Genomic DNA, 23410 nt, shown 5'->3' on the forward strand with positions numbered 1-23410 from the left:
GAAGAAAGATGCTAGCTAGTACTTAGCAAACACAACTGATGGAACTGGTGAAACAAGGTTCTCAGTTGAGTATTTTCTCAGGATGAGAAGAATCAGCACCTTGGAGAAACAGGAAACCTTCACCCAAGAGATAAAACCAAACAATAAACAGCAACAGAAATAAAAATTGCTTGCCAATGGCCAGTGACTGTTGACAGCGCTTCCAAGGACATTTGGTCTCATTAGCCTTTTGAGCTAAAATAAGCAGTTTTATCTCAAGGGGTTGAAAAGGGGTTTCGCAGTTAAAATTTTTAGGGAGCTACTTGTTTCAGGTTCTCAGGAAAATCATGGGTTAATGTCTTTCTCTCAATGTTCTCTATATGTAATTTTGTTCTAAGAAAAGAGGCATGGAAAAGTATCATTTGATATTGCTCAAAGTAACCAAGACAAATACATAAGCCAGTAGGTTGGGGTTTTTTTATTTGTTTGCTCTTGGTTTCTGGTTTTGAGGGGAGTGGGGGGTGTGGGTTTCTTTTTTTGTTTGTGGTTTTTGGTTGCTTGTGGGGTTTTTTTTGTATCGGCTCTCCACAGTCCTGCTATTTCTTGCACCATTTAGTTAACTTAGACATTTTGCCTTTAATGTCAGGCACAGAAGAATATGAACATGTTTCGATGTTATGACGAACAAAGCAGAACAGAACTGAATCAGGAGGGACAGAGTGAGCTGGATCACAGGTTCTTGGCAACTTATCCCTCATGCAATTTAAGTGGTGCTGCTGTCTGCTGCATAACAACAAGTTGCTTTGGAGCAACTGGCTCCAAAGAAAGTCATGTGTCCATGTGTCTGAAAGAATCTTATTTATTAACCCCAAAAAATTATGTAAGTAGCAGCTCTACATTCAGTAGCAGAGCAGTTAGAGTTCCCTCTCCCATAAAAATCTACCACCTTTGGTCTATATTAAATTATTTTAATTATTTACACTATGGAGCTTCATATTTATGACATGGTAAAACAAACCCTACCCCAAACTATGTACAGGTGCTAGCTCACCTCTTTTGTGCAAAATGCCCACTTTGTTCTCCACTTGAATTATGCCTTAGATATTTTAAAAAGTTGGGCGAAGAGGCCGAGGGATTAAGACGAGCTAGAGTAGGAGAACGTGCAAGTTGACCAGAAGAACTTTTAGATTCGCCGACAGATGCATTCAAACCGTATAGTTGGATTCCAACCAGAGCGATGGAGTTGAGGTAGCACAAAGACCAAAACACAGTAAGAGAAGAAAGGAGAAGGGGGAAGAAAAAAAAGTGAAATCCCTTCTCTAATCTTTGAAAGGGACCTGGCATACACAAATGAGGCATTTCCTATGTTTTTCACAGTTTAAGCAGTAACTGTAAGAGGCTGAACATTTTAACTCAATCAGCAAAGTCCCAAATACACACTCACAGGCTTTAGCAAGGCATTTCAGTGTATGACTAAATTTAAACTCCCAAAAGCTGTAACTGACACCCCTTTTTTTCTCCTTCATATGTACTTCCCCTTAGTTTCTATGTTAAAGTCAGGCATATGATCAAGAGTTCTAATGGATGAGAAGTGAAATGCTACATGAAGAATTGAATTTATTTAGACTTTGGAAACAATTTATGAATTGAGGTAAGCTGTTCAAAAACACTCATAAAACATACAACACTTGTTAGAAGTCTATCATTCCAGTGATTTTTGACAACTAAGTATACTTTTCTTCTAAGTTTTCAATTTCCCCTGGTTCTGTACATTTGCTATGAAAGGGAAGCAACAGTGATTTCTTTTTGGTTTGAATTACGTGAGGGAGCAGGCACATTCAGGTCTTACTAAAAATTACACGATCAAGCACAAATAGAAACAACCAAGGAAATGAAAAATATACTTAATTTCTAGCTGCATTCCTATAGTAAGATAAGAACCCATTAAACAAGCAGCTACAAGAATCAGGGCAACTCTCATGAAGATAACAAGCCCAAGAACACAAGTCCTAAACTGCACTACAAAAACATTCTAGTATTTTAGAATTAAAAAGGTTCAAAGAAGGGACAAAAAGGCAACCCAGGTTATGTTTTCTTTCAAATACTATAATTCTCCTTTTTTCCACTGTCATCACCTATTTCAGGCATGCTCATTTACTGCCCTGTCTCCTGCAGGGAAAAATGAGCTGGAACACATAAAGATTTCCTACTGTCTAACTTGTGTAAACAAGCAGTTTTGGCAGCAAAACAGAACCCTACAGACAGAAATGTTTCCCTAGTAATTGCGAAAAGCCAGATAGAGGAAGGGAAGAAAATTGCCATGAAGTTAAGAGGAGACTTTAGAGATGTAGAGTCAGGCTTTTGAAGGAGGATAGCTTCAAGAATATTAGCATGAAGGCAAGCATTAGCTTGTTTTTGCAAGTAAAATTTACATAGGCTCATTGAAAAACTAGACAGGAGCCTCACCTCTATCAACAATTAGACAATTAATGTCAGTTTTGTGTGATATTTTAAAGTCACACTTGAATTCACCAACTAGTAAGGTTTTCAGCATCACAAATGCTACTGGATTTTTCTCTATAAATATACAACAAGAAGTATCACTTACTTATACTGCTCGCAGATCAAAACAACAAAAATGGCAAAAATATAATCAAAACCCTTAGGAGCAATCCTACGTTGTGCTTACACTTAGTTTTGGGGAACTACACATCTCGTTTTCTCTCCATTGCGGAGCACACAGGCTAAAAGTGTTTTTAAACAGAATACCTACAAAACGCCCAAAGAGTGACACCCTGCTGCGATACATTTCTTATCCATTAAGAGGACATACTGGGTATGCAGTTATCATCCCCAATATGCCCTCAACAAATGAAATCATAGCCTGCTTTTAATGAGTCTTACTTTCTTTTGTGAGGAGTCTCTGTGCTCACTGAGTGATACCTCATAAGTTTCCTCTGGGGAACAGATGGCGATGTTTGAGCAGGTACCAGAGACTCCTGGCTTTCAGTTGGCAAATGACTCAGTGTGTTTGCTCGCCTCCGAAAGCTTTGCTGAGGTAATGTAACAGACTGCTCAATAGGAGAGTCATCTGCATCGCTGGAGAGATCACCCACTGATCCACTGGTCTTGACGGCGTTTTCCGTAGGAAGTATAGGAAGTCTGTCTTTCTCCTTTTCACACAATGGCGGTTCCTAGCAGTGCAAAAGATAAGGTTATCAATATGTGGGTTTAAAATCAACCTCAAGTTGCAATCCCATGTTATTTTCACATCCCATTGAGACCTGCTTCAAACTTGCACATTTTTATCATGATAGCTCACAGAAAGAATCTTGGATGCTTGATGTCTTTGTTATTAATCATTTGGCTCAACAAATCAGAGTCTCCATTTTAAAGAGAAAAAAGTAATTTTGAAAGTAATTGTATTTTACAGTATGTTGAGTACAACTCAGTAGAAATGGGGTCAGAACAGAACAGATGGGTCAGACTTGGGTGAAAGTGACAGCAATGAGAAGGGTGGCATTTCAGAGTACTGTATATTTAGCACCCCATCTAATAATGTAATGCTCCCCTTGTCTATCTGAAGATTCACACAAAGGACTTTAATCTTGACTAGATGCCTGTTTCGGTCCAAAACCATGCATTCTTCTTCATTCCCCACCTCATGTGTTTCTTGCAGTGTTGGCCATTCTTTCAAAAACATAAGCAGAAAGAGCAGACTCTTGATTACCTGAAGTCAAGAGCCTGTAGGTGACTGGGCGTTACAGCAGAATCAATATCTGTATCCAAGCCTGCAGAGTTATAGGCTGCCTCTAGGGAAGAGGACTTGCTGCTTCTATGCTGTTTGCTTATATTGTTTTATTCAGACTAAAAGCTTTCTAAACATGCAAAAGGGGAAATTACTCCTCTTCTTGTCTCAGTTTTATGTTTCTTATGAATGCAATCCTGCATTCACAGTACGTACTTTCAGGGCTGAAACCACACAGAATCACAGAATGGTCGGGGTTGGAAGGGACCTCTGGAGATCATCTAGTCCGGCCCCCCTGCCAGAGCAGGGTCGTCTTAGAGCAGGTTGCACAGGAACGCGTCCAGGTGGGTCTGGAATGTCTCCAGAGAAGGAGACTCCACCACCTCTCTGGGCAGCCTGTGCCAGGGCTCTGCCACCCTCAGAGTAAAGAAGTTCCTCCTCATGTTTAGGTGGAACTTCCTATGTTCAAGTTTGTGCCCATTACCTCTTTTCCTGTCCCTGGGCACCACTGAAAAGAGCCTGGCCCCATCCTCCTGACACCCACCCTTTAAGTATTTATAAGCATTGATGAGGTCCCCCCTCAGCCGTCTTTTTTCAGGATTTTCAAATCCTTCAGCCTTTCTTCATAAGAGAGGTGTTCCAGTCCCCTAATCATCTTGGTAGCCCTTTGCTGCACCCTCTCCAGCAGCTCCCTGTCCCTCATGAACCAGGGAGCCCAGAACTGGACACAGTACTCCAGGTGCAGCCTCACCAAGGCAGAGTACAGGGGGAGGATGACCTCCCTCGACCTGCTGGCCACACTCTTCTTGATGCACCCCAGGATGCCATTGGCCTTTTTGGCCACGAGGGCCCATTGCTGGCCCATGGTCATCCTGTTGTCCACCAGGACTCCCAGGTCTCTTTCAGCTGAGCTGCTCTCCGGCAGGTCAGCCCCCGACCTGTACTGGTGCGGGGGGTTATTCCTCCCCAGGTGCAGCACCCTACTAGGATCAGCAGCATGGTGATTATTGCATTTGTTTTGCTGCACATTGTTGCAGGATTCAGATGATGTTATATAATACTTTATTTCACATATATAGACTCACACGATAAAATACATACTGTATACAAACATATATTTTGTATGTATAAGTCATTTCTAATTCAAATGGAGCCTCAATTGCACTGCTGTCTATTATAGCACGGGCAACAGAACAGAAGGCCTGAAAGCAACTTGAAACTTCTGGAGAACAGAAACACATATTTACTATGAGTCCCATCTTGTCAAAAAGTATGGAAATCTCCAGTGAAACTCTACATACAACAGCATCTTATGTGTCACCATTGTGTTGACATTTGACTGCTGTTTCTTAGCCTGAATCTCTGTTACCAGAGTAAACTGGGAAATTACTTTGTTCAAGTTGTCCCTCAGAGGGCTTAGGCAATTTCTAACATGTTACATATGTGAAAAATGATTTGGGTAACCAACTTGCAAATTCTAAAAGACTTGAATATTGCTTCAAGGGGCGAGGGGCTGGGGGGGACAGGGGCGAAGAAAAAAAAAAAAGAAAGGCAGTGGGGCTGCCTGCAATGAATGCAGCCCCATCACCCCCAGAGGGACTCAGCACATGAATAAAGACACATCCTATGGATCAGCAAGTGGCAGCAGGACAGGCAGGTTGGAAGAAAAGGACATACTTACTCCCCTACTCTGTGATACTGTTTTTATCATACTGTTTGGCTGTTCTGAGGTTTATTTCTTTTCACACACAATCAGTTAGCTTGTCTACTCCCAAAAAATAATCAGAAAAAAAAGCAAAATGTTTGAACAGAACACTTACATGAACAGTTGGTAACCGTATTTCACTTCTGACTAGTTGTTTCAGGTAATATTATCTAAAGTTTCTAAATATGTATATTCACCCCAGGCTTTACTTACTTTACTTGCGCTGCTTAAGGTGCTGGATGTGCAGTTGTCCAAATCCACAGCACCAGAATTGTCCAGCGGACCTCTGGCTTTACTGCCCTGGAAAGATAAAACATGCCAGCAGTGAAGATTATAATATATAGGGCACACCAAAAAGAGATTTCTGTAGCAGAGTCAGAATCCGTATTTTTCAAAGACAGTATCAAATTTAATTTTCTGAAATGCCTAGGAATAGCCTTTGCCCTTCTGAGAAACAGAGGCTTCATTCAGGACAATCACTGACATTTTAAATGACCCTGTGGAATTAAGGAATTCTCATGGGCAATGGTGTGCTTTCCATGATATGTATATAATCACATATTGCATGCGTGTCCTATAACTACTGTTAAAGTACCTTCTGTATTCCAAACAGGAAATTTTCACACTAGGTACTTCTTCCCAAAATACAAAGAAATGAAAAGGCCACCTATTACACAGGACTTTAAAAGCATATGTGTTTATTACACAGCAAAACATAATTTCTGGAATCATCATTTCAATGGCTAGAAACCAGAAAGCATAAATATTTTTGAATAATCTCTTCAACACTATTTTTGTATAATTTGACTAATGTTTTTATGTAACCAACAGAAATATCAAGAAGCCTACTGATGGATTCTTATGTGCTAACACAACTATGGAACTTCTATCTTCCTAATCTTAAATGGTATCATTTTTTAACGTTCTAAAGTTAAGGCTTATTTTCTCTTTGAACTATTATTCCAGGTAAAATATAAAATGTTATCATTATTCACGGTTGTGACTATTCTCTCCTTGACCCTCAGACAAAATGCTTTGCCTCAGACCTGATCAAAATAAAGAATTCCCATGCAAACAGCCATGACAGTGAAAATGCAACCAATGCATTTTCAATGCATTGCATTCAATTGCATTTCAAATGCAATAAACAGCTGTGCTTACATGAAGACAGCTTACGCTAGTCAGGACAAACTACCAAAACATAGATATAATTAGTGAAACAACACTAACATTATGTTTCATATCCCAAACATCCACAGCAGGATTTTGTGGGGCTGAACTCTAGAAATCCTGTCTGGGAAGTAACAAGAGGGCATATTCAGCTAAAACCCCTCTCTATATGCATAATTATAACAGGGAAAACATGCTTCTGCCATCATTTCTTTCATGGGAACAGGTTAGATAGCATGTCTGAAGTAAGCTTTGAAAGCCTAGTTTTGTCACTACAAGTTGCATGTCTATGAGCCAATAAACTGGACTAGATCTTGCGTCAATTTAGCTGTTTGCTGGTGAGAGATGAGAATGCCCGATTTTCATTCCTTAATATTTGTTGTTTGGCATTCTGTCACTACTCTCTTTTTTTAAAAAAAAAAAAGGGAGGTGGTCTGACTTTTTGTCAGACCTTTGTCAAGCAGAAGTCTTTCCAAGTCTCCTATTATTTTACTCAGACTTTTTCCATGAGATGCAAAACAAAGAATATTTGAATGAGAAGACACTCCGTAGGTTTAAGTATGCTTAAACTTGACATCTGATTTGTTTTCTTAACTGCTGCTGTATACTTTCAGAAGATATTTTCAGCCATCTGTTCATGATAAACATTTTCCCAACAAGTTTTCTTGGGGATCACTGTCACAACGGAGCTCAAGTTTTCCCCACTAATAGGCGTTGCCTGACACTGTTTCCAAAGAACTTTACCCGATCTGATACTGCATAAATGCCTTCATATTCTTAGTGTCTTCTTAAGTTCTTTATGGTCCTCACCTTCAAATAACCTCTAGCATTTAAAAGTTCAGATGCCCCATTATTCATCAGTTCTGTGTCACTAACAAATACTGCCTCATTAGGAACGCTTAGTAAATTTCCTAATCGTTTCCTTCTACATAAAGACAAGTGAACAATTATAATTACTTTTTTAATTGTCTAAATCTGAAAAAGAAAAAAAACCATAGGTCGCTTTTCACAAGTTCTCACATTCAACTTCATATTCATTTTTTTAAATGCCTATATACACTATTTCTCATCTAGCAATTAGTTCACTTCTTCCAGGATTTGGTGTTCTCTCTACCAAAGCCCTGCTTTGTTTTGTCTCCTTCCAACGCATACACTCAAATATTTTTGTCACTGTGCCTTTATTAACCACTTGGCTACAACCTGGAAGGATAAGAAATGTAACTTTTCTATCATTTAAATAAACAAACCAATGAAATTCTGTTCAGAGGCAATAAGCATGAAGACACTTACACGTGATAAAATACTTTCAAATGATTCCGTCAGAGATCTTTTTGCTTTGTTCTTTAACATATCTAATCTGAATCTCGGAGCACTGCTGGGCACCTCATTCACAGCATTCTCAGCAGGGGGTTGTGAAGTCTGCAAGTGTTTAAAAACATAAATGTGAAATACTCAACAACATGGAGCAGAATCTCAGTGAACAGTCACTCCGAAAACTTCTGTAACCCGAATCAATACTTTCTCTGGTCTCCTTGGCTTTTCATGCATTTTTCTCTCCTGATACTTATATGGAAGTTTAACAAACTATCCTAAGACCAGGAAATCTCTTAAAGGAAATACGTTGAGTGTAGTAGCAAGCTTCAGAAGAATTGCCATTTTCATAGGGATTTATGCCTGTGTTGACAGTTTTTCTTTAATGCCAAAATTCTAAATGCTTAAGTGTAACAGATTAGAGATTTCTCACGGATTTACTTTTTTTCAGCCAAGAAATTAATAAAAATTGATGAAGCTCATAATTAACAAGAACTCTCAAGTGTCTCTGTTATATTAAAATGGGGCTTTCTAAGGGCCAGAAAGTTGTATAACAATCTAACTCTTCTATGTATTTCACCAGTAGAAACACTTCCACCTTAAACCTAAAGGTCTATTGAAAGTTTTGCTTTTTAAATAAATATTTCAGTCCATTTTTAGTGCTTGCGAAGACTAGGTAGCGAATACAAAAATGACACTATGATGGAAATATTACCATCCAAACCTAACACCTGCAGTAGAAACCGGAGCACAGTTTTCAGTGTTATTTTGGGGGGTTCCTCTTGAGGCTGGCAGGCACTGTAGCCCTCTCTATCTGGCCCTAATTTCAGAGGTCTGAATGTTTGATCTATGTAACTATTAGTATGTGGGCAGCTGAATAGCACATCATCACCAAATAGTCCTGTCTAGATATAATTTTAAAGCATCCTATTTCCAATATGACAAAGTTACAGGCTTCTGTATTTTCTTTTTACCTTCACTCATCTTACCCTCAAAGGGCAAACCAGATGCTGCCTGCTATTATGCTCTTATGAAAAGACACTTATTTTAAAGGTCATTTTTGTTAAGTAAGATCCATGTACTAGTATCACATTTTATTTTTTTCCTCCACTGATTTAAATATTAAAAAAAGTGATGAAAACAACAAAAGGGAATACCTATGTGGAAAAGAGGGAACATGGACATCAGGATGTCATGGGTTCATGACTGCTGAGACAAATAACACTGACAGAGTATACATTCAAAGGTATCTGCTATTACACAGCTCTGGAGATAAATTAGTATAACTTTTTATATTTACTCTGATAAGACAAATGATGGACTGAGGGCAAATCAACCCTGTTCTTAGAGCACTGGCATCTTTGCAAGTGTCAGATTAACCAATTTTGGTTCCAGCAACTGAGCAAACAGACTGTAGCTGGCCTTAGGAATTTTCAAATCACACTGAAGATGTATTAAGATATGATCTTGCTCAGTATATCGCTATTTCCAAGCCATTCAGGACCGACAACTATTTGATAATCAGTTGGCATTAGACCAAATACAAATATTTCAGGTATGATGATAGAGGACCCCAAGCAATGTTTATTCTTGTCATGCCATAATTACAATGCTTTATTCTTAAAAACGTATTTCTGGTGAGATGCCCAAGACAAGAAATCAGAGAACAAAATATGCAAAGTTCTCTTCCTGCTTTCTCAGGGAGGTCAATAATTAGCCAGTAAGCCATAAAAGGAAAGGAGATTAACAAAGTGAACAAATAGTAAATGAAGACTTCCTGCTATTTCCCTAATTTCTTCAGGGGTCTAACTACTCTCCATATATATTCATTTGCTAGTTTATATCACAAATGGCCAACAGCAGTCATCACAATGGAATCACCAGCCAGCAGTGGTGGGAGAGACAAGATTTTTTAAAGGGTCAAATAATTAGAACTGAAAGTTTGCAGAGAATGGGTGCTGATCCTCTTTTCGATACCGACCTCCAAGGTGCCTCCAGTTAGTTAGTCACAAACCAAGGCATCCAAAATCATTAATCCCTTTTGAAAAATCTTAACTGCGCTGTATAAAAAGCCAGTTAAACAGCACTGGTGCAACCTGATATAGAATGAAAGGGAGCTCAGCTCTTTGGAAACAAATGAGAGTCCCTGCTGCTGTTTCTGCGGCAATCCTCCTCAGCTGCTCCTCCTTGAGGCCACTTCAAAATGTGCTTTGCACACAAGAAATAACTTCCAGCTATGGAGTAAATGTAACAGTCTTTATCAAGGCTCAAATCCAATGTGTTGTCAGGACACTGAGTCACACAGACAGACAGCGGGATGGCAAATGCCACATATCGGCTGACAGCAATTACAAATTCATTCCATATTCTCTCATGTACATTGAATTTTCATTGTACTGAGAAGAAACAAACAACCCGATTAGTGGTCTACCTTCTTCGCATGTCTGTCTCCTAGGCCTCAAATCAGACTGTACCGGGTACCTCAAAATCAGAGATATGCCTATTTTGCTGCATGACAATAGCCTATGAATCACAAGCAAAACCAGTGTTCACCACTGCCTACAGTCTGAAGTTCCAAAATGCCAGTGATGGACATTTGCCTTTGGAAAGATATAAAAATGGAATGGAAGATTTTTTCCTGGATCTTCGTTACATGAACTAAAACTGAATGATTGCTTACCTGTTTTCCTTCTCCAACATGAACATGGTCCTTCTGTTTTTCTTCATACATGTTTCTCAAAACAGAGATAACCAACTCATTCTCTTTTTGATCATTTCTTGGTCTTAATTTCTTTAATTGAAAACACCACAAGCAAAGTAATTATACATTTGTATAACAGTTAGCAAATATCTACTCTTTTCATTTTGCCACTGTCAATACACCGTAAGAGCGAGTTTAACTCAGTTAATGCTACCACTCTTCCACCAGAGGACACCAGCGTCCCAGGCAAAGCGACAACACAGCCAAACGCTTGTCCTCGCTTCAGAATTTACATGAAAGATAAAGGACAACCGTAGAGGTATCAAATTGCCACAAGCAAATAAATACTTTAAAAAGTATTTTTGCCAATTTGCTTTTGATGTAAAGAAAACCAAAACACTGCACTTTTGAGTTTGTAGCACACATGAAGTACTTTCTTGCAGTTATATAATGTACAACCGTTCTCCTACAAATCTTTCTCATTGGATTTTTCATTTTTGGGAAAAGACATAGGTATTTTAAAAATTAGTGCACGAGTTGAACATATTTGTCTCTGCTGCATTCTATTTATATCTGAATTATTGTAGGAGAAAATGTTTTTTAAACAATTTATTATAGAATTTAATCCCAGAAACCGAACTTTTGAAAAGCATATGCATTTTAAGCTTATTGATGTAAAGCAGAAGATACAGTATGAATTAGCTAATGCCAGGGTAGCACATCAGATTAACAAAAATATCCTTAGAAAGTTATCTGAAAATACAAATCATTGTTACAACATATGGAGCTATAAGAACGCAACAACTAAAATTTCAGGCAGCCCAACACAAAAAATCAGCTGAAAAAGATAGGCAGGAGAGATGTACTTTACCCTTGGTTTTCCCAAGTTAATAGTTTGCAGACTCTCACCAGAAGCGATTTACAGTTTCCTGTGACTACTAGAAGCTTTAGGCTGTTAAAATGCGTACAGAATACTAAAATGCCACAGTGCCAGCTAGCTGTTGTATACTAAGAAATTACTTAACTCATGGAACCGCTCCCACAAAGTAACTTTTCAAATTTGGTGCTAGATGATAAACTGCCACATGGAATCACACAAAGAGACTGAAATGACTCAATAGAGGAAGGAAACATTATTTTTAAAAAAGTCTGAAATTTCCTAATCTGCAATAGTGTGCCAAGCCCAATGACGTTTCCTACAATATTCACCATCTGTCTTTAACTGAGCTATGTTTTCCTCTGTGCTAAAATGGATTTCATTCAGGAGACAGAAAGTTAAACCTTTTTAGTTAGTTTGACAAGTATTAAGATCTACGATAAGTTTTAGGCAGGACATTTTCTGATCTGGGAATGTTACAGTAATTTGTTTTGGTCAAAGTAACAGTTGAATGTTCTCACAGTACAAATTCCTGCCTTCACCCACAAAAAACAACCCAAAACCGTGCAGTTTTACTCAGTGAGAAGGCAACATTTTCATGGAAAACAAGTATTGAGGGAACAAAAGTGAGCAAAATAAACCATTTTCATCAAAATACAAGTTTTTAACAGCTTCGGAAAAATAATAATATTGAAATTAAAGCACAAGGTGTTTAACAGTCTATTAAATAAAGATAATGAATAATTCACAAAAAAATGAAAATAACTTCGGTGCTTTCACACTGATGTTAGCAAAAAACATCAATTGCTTTAAAATCTTGCAGGAAACAAAGAGCTTACCTTAACCTCCTCAAAAACAGAGGCCTGCTCCTGGTTATTTAGTGTTGTTAGATGCTTTTGTAGTTCTATTTTAGTCTTAGAAGGGTGTAACCCTACCAAGAGGAACAAAAAAGAACAAATCACAGGATCAAATTTGTCAGAATTAATCAATCACATAAATATGCACACAATTTAAGCCAAAGCTCGTCAGTTATTTGAGCTGACCCGTTGCACTGATTTCATAACAGGGCATTAGAAAGAACTCTGGGTTAATTTAATGCTACTACTGAACTCATGTCTTTAAAATGAGGGACATGAACTCTGCAACGAGGAGATTTACTGAGCACAGACCAGGATTATACTCTTAGCTGAAGATGCCATTATCACACAAGATAAAATAAACCCACAATCTACTGCATTTTAGCAGACTGAATTGTTGGTGTTTTATGCAGTACTGTTTGGATTTTGCTTGTGGTATAAACATAATTTCCATTGCTTTTCTCCAATTTTTATGCCTTGTCCTCTTCTGAACAAGAGTATATTTATTGCATGTTACTGAAGTTCTTGCTTTGCCTGTTGCTGAAAACATTTACTGATAGTCTAAAGCAGGCTACCCTTTCATTCAGATTATTTTTTTCTGCTCTCATCCTGGATTAAATTCCTTTCCTCTATTTTCTGTGGGAAAACAGCAAACCATCGACAGTATTTTGTACTTCAGTTTCTGATCATACCATTTCTCCCTCAGAAGCAGACAGTATGATTAACCAGATGTCACGATTAAAGGCATTAAGAATCATTTGCCTTTAAGAAATTTCTCAAAAACCATAGCTAGCTGAAGACCAAAATAGAGTGAAAAGTAGTTTTGGAAGTTCTCCAGTTTCATCAAATTAATACTAGATAGGTCTTAGTCCAACAAGCTACTGTCATGTGATCTGACAAGCTGCTGTTGCCCTTTATTCATCCCAGACATTGCTTAAATGAACAAAACCTAACTGTGAAATTTGCTGAAATCCAAAAAGGGGTTTTTTTTGTTGTGAACTTGTTTTCTGGGCAACAGCTACAATTCTAACTGCTGCATTTTCATGAAAGACCTTAGATCAATGCCACAAACATGCATATGAAAAGCTCACTGTTTGGTTCATGTTTAGTGGTATCTGAGTGGATTCAATAGGACAGCAGGTCATAGCTATCGCAGCATATTCTTGAGAAGTTCCTTATCTATAATCCTCTGCATATATGTGGCTAATAGATCCAAGCTAGCGATAATTCAGCAATATTTAGAGTCTTAATTAGTTTTCAAAAATTTAACTGAAATACAAGAAAGGAGCTTAACTTTTGATAGAAAATTCTTATTACCTTACAGATAACTTTACATTGCAGTCCTCGAAATAAAAAGACTGCCTTTCAACCCTCCATCCCAAGTCCCAAGCTCTTTTTAAGTGTTAGTTCCCTTTAGAGTTTCACACGTAAGATTGTCCCCCAATAAAATTGTTAGAAAGTAATATTCAACCAGAAAGTTCTTTAAACCTCACCTTCTATCTTTTCACACAGTTTATGCAAGCTTTGCATAGGACATCCTTCACAGAGCTGGGGCTGTGCCTTGGAAGTTTGTTGCACAGCAGCAACGGTGAAAGCCTGTTTCAATGTCATCATGATTTCATCAACCTGAAAAGAAGAGAGTACAAAAGGACAGAATTTCACTCCTCCCGCTGAGCTTCTGTTTTCCTTAACACAAACACAACAGTCTTTTAGAACGATACTACTGCTTGTTTGGGAATGTGCTTATGATTAAGAAGAAAAGCCGTTCCCATGCTGTTTATGCACACAAACACACAAGCAAGACAAAACTCATCGTGAAGTCATATCTCTCTTCCACACCACCCAATTTTATTGCTGTGGTCTAATAAAAGATACTGCCTCTACCTAGAACCTTCTTCTCATCTGTGATACAAAAGCTTACTGCAGTTGTGATGCACGGCTAGTGTGTAGTCCTGATTTTCTTAACAGGTACACTATGAAAAAACCCTCTTCCAAAAGAGAGGCATGCGGTGGATAATTTAGTTTGTGCAATGAAAGGAAGCTTTATTGGATTTTAAAGGGGATTTAAACTTCTGCTTTCAAAACAAATTAAAAGTTCCTTTGCAGACTGCTATGCTAGTTACATTTTTGAAATAATTGTATTTCTGAGTGGAGCAGGATTTGAAGACATTCAGCAAAATACAAAGCATGGAACAATAGAAAACTTTTAGGGCCTAATATTCTATTAGGCTCTTATATTTCACTTACCAGTGCTTCATCTGTACACTGAAACACGTAACAAACAAAGTGGAAGCCTCCATTTTCTGAAGACTCTCTGCAGATGAATCCAAAGTGATCCACATGTCTAATTCCCTAGCACAAAAACAACAGTAATGAAGCAGTTATATTTACTTTCAAAGTTTTCTACCTGTATTTTTCCCAGTAACAGAAGCATAAAAGGCCCAACAGCATTACAGATAGGTCACATATCTCCATTCTGCTACATTAAAGTCGTCTAGCCATTAAAAATCTATTCTGTTATAGAACCTATTACTTCATGAATCTTCTAAATTTCACTTAAGTCATAGGTTGCTTGTTGGGGTTTTGGGTTTTTTTTGGGTTTGCTTTTTTTTTTTGATGACTGAATTATAATAGATCCATTGTAAAACACTTACAGGGATGAAGAAACACTATTCAAGATATATTTTACTCAATATTGGAAATAGCAGAGGAAAAAAGCGCTCTGTTTATCTCTTTTGCTTTACATTTGTAAGAGCAAATCAAAGCAATAACGAAAAATGGATAAACAATTTTTTTTTCATCTAAGAAAAAGCTTGGCTAGTTAAAAAATGAAAATGGTTAAATATATTACTTAAAGATCATTCATGGAAGCATTTATTTCTCCTAAAAGGCATGCAAATTCAGGCACAATCTACTTGCAGCAGCAAATAAACAGTACATCCTGGTAAAATGCTAAGAGGGTTTTTTAATTGCTGTGAATTTTTTTCTTTTATGAAAAGACTTTCAGATGAGTAGAGTTAGGTGATCCCAGTGCACGTCTCCTCGGTGCACCGTTCCTGGTAAAAAAAACCAAACAACCATAAAGATATGATGATGAATTACATGCACAGTGGTAGAGCCTGTTCATAAAAATTCAATTACACTCAGCACCATTTTACTACCTTCTAGCTGTCATGGCACAACAATATTAAAGTCGGGTAAAGAGAGGCAGTAAACTGTTGTCTCAAAAGTCATAATGATGAATCACAGTAAATCAGAAATTTTAAATGAAATTTGAACAATCTGAAGATGTCAAGCAGGACTTTTTTGGGGTTGGGGTTTTGTTTGTTTTTGTTTTTTTTTCTTTTCCTTGTTAACACAGCAAGAATCTCTGAATATTCTCTTTTTTATCATGAAGAAAACATTAAAAAAGCATTTTAAAAGCATAAAAAGCGAATACTTCTATAAACCAGAATGGCCTGGTGTCCCAAAAAAAGAAGATGTTATAGCATCAAATATCCTTAAGCAATCCGACAAATGTCTTATCATTTGAAATAAAACTTCAGAGTATGCCAGCTGAACATCAGGCACTAATATGCCACGAGAACAAAAAGATCAGGACATTCAAATGATGTTAAGCCTGCAGCTTGTCCAAATCTAGCTCCATTGGATATCCAGGCTAAGCATTTTAGGAGGCACCAAGAATAGGCTGATGCAACCCACAGACTCTCTCCCTCCATCATCCCCATCAGAGACGTGTACAGAATGCGCTGAGCTCCCTCTCTAATCCCCCAGCCCATGTTTCTGAAAGCCCAGTTGCCATGGTGGAGGGAGCCCTACCCACAAAACTGCAAGGTACCAGGAGCTGACAAATGCTCTTAGCTGTTTCAGGTTAGCTAATTCCAATACTGCCGCAGGACCACATACTTCTTTCTGCCATCACGGATTGGGCATTTGGGAAATTAAGTACCAATCCTGATCTCCCTAATAATTTAACTCGAGTACTTTCAAGAGATTATTAAAATTCTTGTATGATCAAGATGAGTCCATAAGATCGTTCTGTCAAGTCTTCTGAATTGTACATACTTTGGGGAAAATCCCTCTGTATCCCAATACCAATATTTGCCCAACTGACATAACATTTTCCCAGCAACACATTCTTCAGACAGGAGGGGAGAATTCAATGAGAATCTCACTTCTACTGCTCTGAGGAGCACAACTGTCTGCTGACCTGCAGGGCAAGTCACAAAGTCTACCCAACTAGCTCCTGCCTAAGGAGACAGCCTAAGGGAACATGAGGATAAAGATTTTTCTGTGATCCAGGAGTTCTCTTCAAAGCTCTTGATCTGACAGCATGCAAACTACTTATGTTTACTCTGAAATTTTCAGAATAGGTACCTGTATGTTTAGTGATGAAAGTTATCCTCATCAAATTACAAAGTCATTTATGAAAATCATATTTTGAAAATTATATTTATATTTATGAATAAGCTATCCTCATCAAATTAACAAAGTCATTTATGAAAAAAATAATCCCCAAGAAACTAGAAGCAAATAACAGCAAATCATATTCCCTATATTTGAAAATGTGTAAATAAACCTACTGAAAAAAAAAGTTTTGCCCAATATCATTAAGACCAGAGCCTATGATGCACTGAGTAGACCTTCACTATACAAGTCAGTCAAGTGCAAAACAGTCCCTAGTGCAAGAAAGAGTGGCAAAATTCACATCCTGGTATACTAGGTATTATTCCTACCCAAGCCCCACCATACAAACAAGCATTGCACTGGTTTAATTCAAGGTGAATTTTTAGTTAAACTAGCAGGAACGTCCACTCCTCAATAAATGTAAGTTTATTTATGTAGTTACAGTTCAGTTTAATTTCTCAGAGGCTTAAACTAAAATGATCTAGAACAGGTTTTAAAGGAATTAAGTGTTCCCTAAGGACTCTACCCTAGTTTAATGAATTACATTCAATTTCCCCATTCATTTAAACAGAATCAAATCTGGTACACAGAGAAACTAAATACAAATAATGCCCTGCAGAACAGAAAACGGCTGGGGAAAGCCAAATCCCTGCATCATGACAGTGGTTAGTTATCAAAAGCAATTGGTCTATGAAATGTTTTCATGAAGAGCCTGGTTTCAGTCTGCAGATGGATATTTGAGCAACTCCCAAAGGAGAGTCCTGCGCTCCTGTATGCAGGGCCCGCCAGCAGTTAGTGCAGCTGCTCATACAGGAGTGCTGGAATTGCCCAAGATATCCCATGTCCTTGGCGTGACAGTGACTGTTCTGCCCTCCCACCGCTGAGCCACTGCAGTAGCTGAGTGTGAATCACACGCCCAGGAACCTGCACAACGCCATTACCGCATCTTCACATGCATAAGTTGCATCTCTTTCAAGACATCACCACTCAAAATCAGTCATTAGGTAAATTGCACCTTCACATAATCCACGCACAATCAAAGTCAGAGCCACGAAAATGAGAGGCAGAATGACAGGGAAGCAAACTCTGTGGCATAAGGAACAGGGATTAATAGTGAATGAGGAGGCTTTGAAGCATGCTTGCCCTCGGTGCATCGCACACGCAACCTCTGCATGGCAGAGTACCTCTCCTTTCATTATCACTTCTTGAAAAATACGGCTCAGAGAATCACAGATTTGCACAACTGTGAATCATGCCTGCTGAAATCTCAAACCAGAGCTGGGCGGCCGACCCAGCAAGCCTGACCAAGGTGTTCCTCCTAGCCCGTATTATTCATCCACTGCACACAGAAGTGAGTCTTTATCTCAGAAATTACAGTGCAAAGCATGAGAAAAGAATGAAGGCTTTGCAAAATTACTGATTAACTAGCAACTTGTCAATAGCAATTACTGAAACTGCTGGGGTGAGAATCCATTTGAAATGCTAGGAGAGAGGAGTACATGAGCATTCACAAGTGAACAATATTTAAACAAAAAAAGAGAGGAAGAATACATTGCAGCCTTACCTGAGAACAAAAGGATATTTCTTTAAAGCTTTTTTCAATTGCTACTTTTTTTGTGTCAGGACTGATAAGGTAAACTTCAGACTGGCCAATCTAAAAAGAGCAAAATAAATAGCAAGATGATAACAAGTAATATTACACTTTCTTTTGCCTTGTTACAGAAATGTTTCCTGGACATACATCTCAAATTTTTTTCTACCTATATCTTTAGGCCAATTAGTGTTTTATTACCAGAGAAAGAGAGAATACTGAAACACCATTGTTTTGGCATTCAGAACTCTGCACATTACTGAACTGAGATTTAGTTTCACATTTGAGACAAGAGACTGAGAATAGTGTTTAATTAGAGGAGAGTAATATTATACCACAAGTAACATACTTTGCACTGAGAAAATATACTCACACTCCCTTTTCCTTATTTTCTGCAGCCTTGGCACATACCACATTCCCAAAAGCTACTTAATTAAATTATCCTAAAATTTAAATCAAAGTGTGTGCCTCTTCCTGTATTCCACCTAATTAACTTTTAGAAACTTATTTATTTATTTAAGACACACATAACATTTAATTTAAAGACTTAAACTCTAAAAATCAGCTTACTGTTTAATCTCTAGGTCATTTGTACAGGCATGCCTGTATCCTGATGCTAACTTTTGACGGGCAAAGCATTTTTAAGGTGAAACTATTGTTTTCAATTTTTCAGCTTCTGGCAATGTTTTTGCAACATTTTAACAGCTAAAATTTAAATTCCTCAGTTTCTAGCACATCAGAAAGTCTACTAAGGACATGTTTCTCATCAGATTTTAGGGAAGACGGGTGGAATCTGGATCCATTCATAAGCATGACTTAGACAAACCTGCTGAAGCTTTAACCACTACCAAATCCCAAAAGATGCATGTAAAAACATCAGCAGCACCAATATACCTGGAATTTCTGCAGGGGGGAAGGGGGGAATCCTGTGTGTGAATGGACCAAGTGGGATGTGCCACCTCTGTGTGTCTAAAAATGGTCCTGTGCATTCACATTCCACCTCGTCTGTCACTTCAACCAGTCACAACGATTTTCCCCAACTCCCTGCTGGTTTCCTGGTATTGTCCCCAGGACTGACCTCGCACATGTTCATGGGGTTATTCCTTCCAACACCTACTCAGCAGCCTCCTCCTGCTCACTGCTGCCTTCCCCTCCCTGCAGCAAGAGACTCCTTCTTGCTCAGCCCCACATACTCCTTTCACACTTGGTCCCAGGGCAGCAGGGGATCATCTGAAGCCAACTGAACCAAGGAAAAAACCCCAAACAATACAGCCCTCTCCTCCCAACAAAATACATCCAGGAGAAAAGACTAAAAAAAAAAAAAAAAAAAAAAAAATCAAAGTCCTAAGAAATTGGCTAGGAAAGCAGTTCTTCAGGAAGAGACACCAAAATCCTGACTGTCTGAGCCAGGCGAGGAGAGTCAGTAGATAATTCACCTGAACATTTTTGACACCTCTGCTGCAGTCCTGGGAAAAATCCAAGTAAGGACTTCAGCTGGGAAAATACAATTTTTTTCCCCTGGACATAAAGTTACTTTTAAGTGTTTCATAGGTAGCCAAACACAAATTGATGAGCAAAGGCGAAGACCTGTGCACGCTGCACGCACACCATTACTCCTACCTGCTGAACACGGGGGATGGCTAACCAACAAACTCAGCTCTGCCACGAGCTTGTGGATACCGGAGGCACAAACCACAGTTACTTCACTTCCTTATATTCAGCTGAATTTAGACTGGCTGAATGGCAAAAGAATACAGCTGTGCATACTAAACAATATTTTCCCAGGCAAAAAGCAACCCAAGATGGAAAGCCAGATCAGCAGTGCCCCACAATTTGGAAATGAGCTCGTCAGCAGGTGACTGACGTTATATTCAGGCTGAAGCTGCATGTGTCTTTGAGAACTGTTGCTTCTATTTAATATAAATTAAAAATGTACTCACTGGAATAAGAGAATCTGGACATAAGCAGCCCATCTGTAATCTCCCTATCTCTAAAATATGTGCCATGAATTAACAACGGAGTCAGGTTTTGTTTAAAAGTTAGGCATTGTTATAAAGGGCATCTATATTTTCTGTGTGAAATATGTGCTCAGGGGAAGAAGGTAAACATGGAAATTTTTTACTGGAGCACAAAATTTCTCTCCACCTTCTTCCACTTCTCTCTCTGATGCCAGCCTGCCACGACTAAACAGAAGTTTTAAATCAGGTACACCTAACTACACCTCTTTCTGTGTGTTACTTTTCACAGACATAACGCTTTGGCAATCCTTAAAGCAGCACTTCTCTTGACTCCCACTCATGGTTCAGTCCTTCTGCTCTAGTTACAGGTAACTCATTCACCTGGAAATTTATTTCTGCTATTACTAGCTAGTGTAATTGTATTGTGTAACTCCCTACTAACTTGCTGTAGCTTTCTAAAAGCTGTCTTTAGAAGCCCAGTGTTTCAGGTAGTGCTGTTTTAAACTATTTCATATAAACTTATTTTGACTACATAAAACAATTTACACTGACTGGTAATGCTTTCTAGAGAAATAGGTGCAATCTGGTAATTGCAATTAAGTTATTAAAGAAGTAACTGCCATCTTTCAGAACATCTGCTTTGGTGTTTGCCAGTCCAAACTCCAAGATGTGAAAATGCCACCAAGAGCTGCAAATCTTGCTTTACCGTAAACAACATCGTCCGGTTTTCTGCAATGTCTGTCGGCTGCACAACACTGTGTCCATAGATAAGTTGACTTTTTAGGTTCAGTGAAATTGCATCTTCTTCAAAGGACCTGACAAAGCTGTTACTCCTATGGCTTTCCTCTTGCAAATCCTTCTTAAAAGCAAAGGAACGAAGCCCGGGCTGAGAAAAAGATTTCCTAATTGGCCTTTTCTCTTCCTCTTCACTGACCAAGGGCTGGAAGACAGATCGAAACTTGTTGCTGAAAGAGAAGCCTCCGAAGTTATTGGCAGTTTCATGTTGTTGGGATGATGAGTTGAAATTCGACTTTTTTGTGCAACTTGCACGATTAAATTTCTCAATGCATTCATCTATCAGTGCTGGAGGTGCGTTTTTATGTGCTACTGTCACCCGTCCACAGAACAGCACCTCAAACTTTTTGGCAAAAGGGTCTTCAACATCTGAGAGATTATTCTGAAACTCTTCTTGACGAGCAATTTTTCCAGCTTGTCGAATAGAGCTTATAATCTCAGGCACCTACAGGACAGAAGAAAAAAAAATACACAGCATTAGCATCTAGTGCCTTATGACAAACAATTTGCAATGCTAAGAGGTGCTCCCTGCTGTTATTTTTCTGGAATTGCTGGCTTGGTTTTCTTTTCTGGAAGACGAGTTGAAGTGATCTTATATTTTTCCAACAGACACACTATAAAAGTTAAACACTGACTAGATGAATTGCTCATTTATCTACCTGCCAGGAGTTCACCATCATCAACACTTTGTCAGAAGAACTTTGTCTCTTGTAATGCTACGTGTTTTCAGTAAAACTTTTGCACCTGAAGGACCCAGTATAATGGGGCAAATTCAAACTCAAAATGAAAGATAAAAATACTTCAGAAAGCATAAGAGAAGCCACAGACTAATTAATTGGCAAAGTTATTTAATCTCCGTTATTTTTCCACTCCCTTCTCTTACTCAAGCATTCATGTCATGTAGATTAATGAGTCTCTTGCAAATTTGCTTTCACCTTCATAATAGCATATTACATTGCTATGGCAGTTTGGTGTTCGAGGGTGGTTTTTTTTTTAACTGTAAGTAGCTTTGTTTTTTTAAAGAAACATATTAGTTATTTTAGATGTTTATTTTTATTCTACTATCCTACTTGACACTCTCAAATAGTATTACTTTCACATACAGTATCACTTGCAGGCCATCTGCATGAGAGAGCAGTCTGCTACGGCCCACAGATGTTTTAATTATAAACAAAACCCAAACTGCCATCTGATATATTTTAAGTAACAGGAAACGGTCACAGTTTCTTATATGGTTACAAGGTAGGAACATGCATGTGCCATCTGGTAAACTGCTGCAAGGCCAATGCTCGGCTACATCTCCCTGCTTTGACTGGCCTAGGAGATGAAGGTGCTGCTGCCGTAACAACAAATGTGGGGCCACCATCTATGATTACAACAGATAATTCTGCCAACTTTTTAATTCCTCCAAATTACTTTGAGAAAAATCCATGCTAAGCGTGACAGTTTCCTGACAAAACAAATTTGCTCTGTCAAGCATCAATTGGAGCTTACTCACTTAAAAGTATTTGGTTGCGGACAGTACAGAAGGAAGTCTGGGAGGAGGAGACAAACAGCAGCCCAGAAGAACCATCTCCCCTATGAGAAAAGGCAACCCTAAACCTAAAGAACGCTTCAGAGACATGACCTCTGTCTTTTTCAGACATTTCTATGGTTATCTAATGCCTAATGCAATAACATACGTAAACCAACACAGGAAACAGCAAAGGACTTAGAGGGGGAAAAAAGGCTGAACAGTAAAAATTGAATTTCACTATTCTGGATGCTCAATAGGATTCTTTTTAGACAGGAAAACACAGATAGATAGATACGGGTGGATAGATAGATACACACGCACACAGAGCCCTACTGGATATAAGACAATAAGTAACAGATTACAAAATAAATAAATAAGACGACTCAGGAAGCATTACCTCACCCTTGAGCGCAAGGCATGAGTCATCAGCTAATCACCAGCACAGACAATGGGGCAGAGGTAAGAAAAGCAAGGTCATGACTTCAGAAGTCTGTTCCCGGCTACGTCATGAACCAGCCGGAAAGCCCTGGGCTCGGGCAGTGTTGTGTCTATCTTTTTATTCATATACAAGAAGAACGTAAGGGTATAATGAATCTTTATTACCTCAAATGATATGCATTTGCTCCACAGTGAGCTCAAGGGTCACCTCAGTTTTATTTACCAAATAGTCCTTCAAAGAACCAATTTTTAGCCAGATAACATATCAGGATGACAGTGAAATATAAAACTTTATTCTATCCACATTTCAAACTGCAACTGCTTTAGCATTTTCTAATAAACACATTTTACTCTTAT

General features: G+C 38.5%; 1 protein-coding gene across 8 annotated transcripts in view; it reads right to left on the minus strand.

Annotated features, from left to right (window-relative positions):
- Positions 1–23410, minus strand: part of TBC1D1 (TBC1 domain family member 1) — a 115582-nt gene that overhangs the window by 41632 nt on the left and 50540 nt on the right. For 5 of the 8 annotated variants that reach the window (XM_054204359.1, XM_054204354.1, XM_054204355.1 and 2 more), the window contains 10 exons: positions 21011–21544; positions 18320–18409; positions 14596–14700; positions 13842–13974; positions 12331–12422; positions 10594–10704; positions 7893–8021; positions 5646–5732; positions 2884–3173; positions 1031–1159 (listed from right to left, as the gene is read on the minus strand). In XM_054204359.1, coding sequence (XP_054060334.1) covers positions 1031–1159; positions 2884–3173; positions 5646–5732; positions 7893–8021; positions 10594–10704; positions 12331–12422; positions 13842–13974; positions 14596–14700; positions 18320–18409; positions 21011–21544 — 1700 coding nt within the window. The remainder of the gene's footprint in view (positions 1–1030; positions 1160–2883; positions 3174–5645; positions 5733–7892; positions 8022–10593; positions 10705–12330; positions 12423–13841; positions 13975–14595; positions 14701–18319; positions 18410–21010; positions 21545–23410) is intronic. The other 3 variants (XM_054204356.1, XM_054204358.1, XM_054204357.1) reach the window with 3 other exon arrangements.

This window comes from Rissa tridactyla, chromosome 5, assembly GCF_028500815.1.
Source record: "Rissa tridactyla isolate bRisTri1 chromosome 5, bRisTri1.patW.cur.20221130, whole genome shotgun sequence".
Taxonomy (NCBI): Eukaryota; Metazoa; Chordata; class Aves; order Charadriiformes; family Laridae; genus Rissa; species Rissa tridactyla.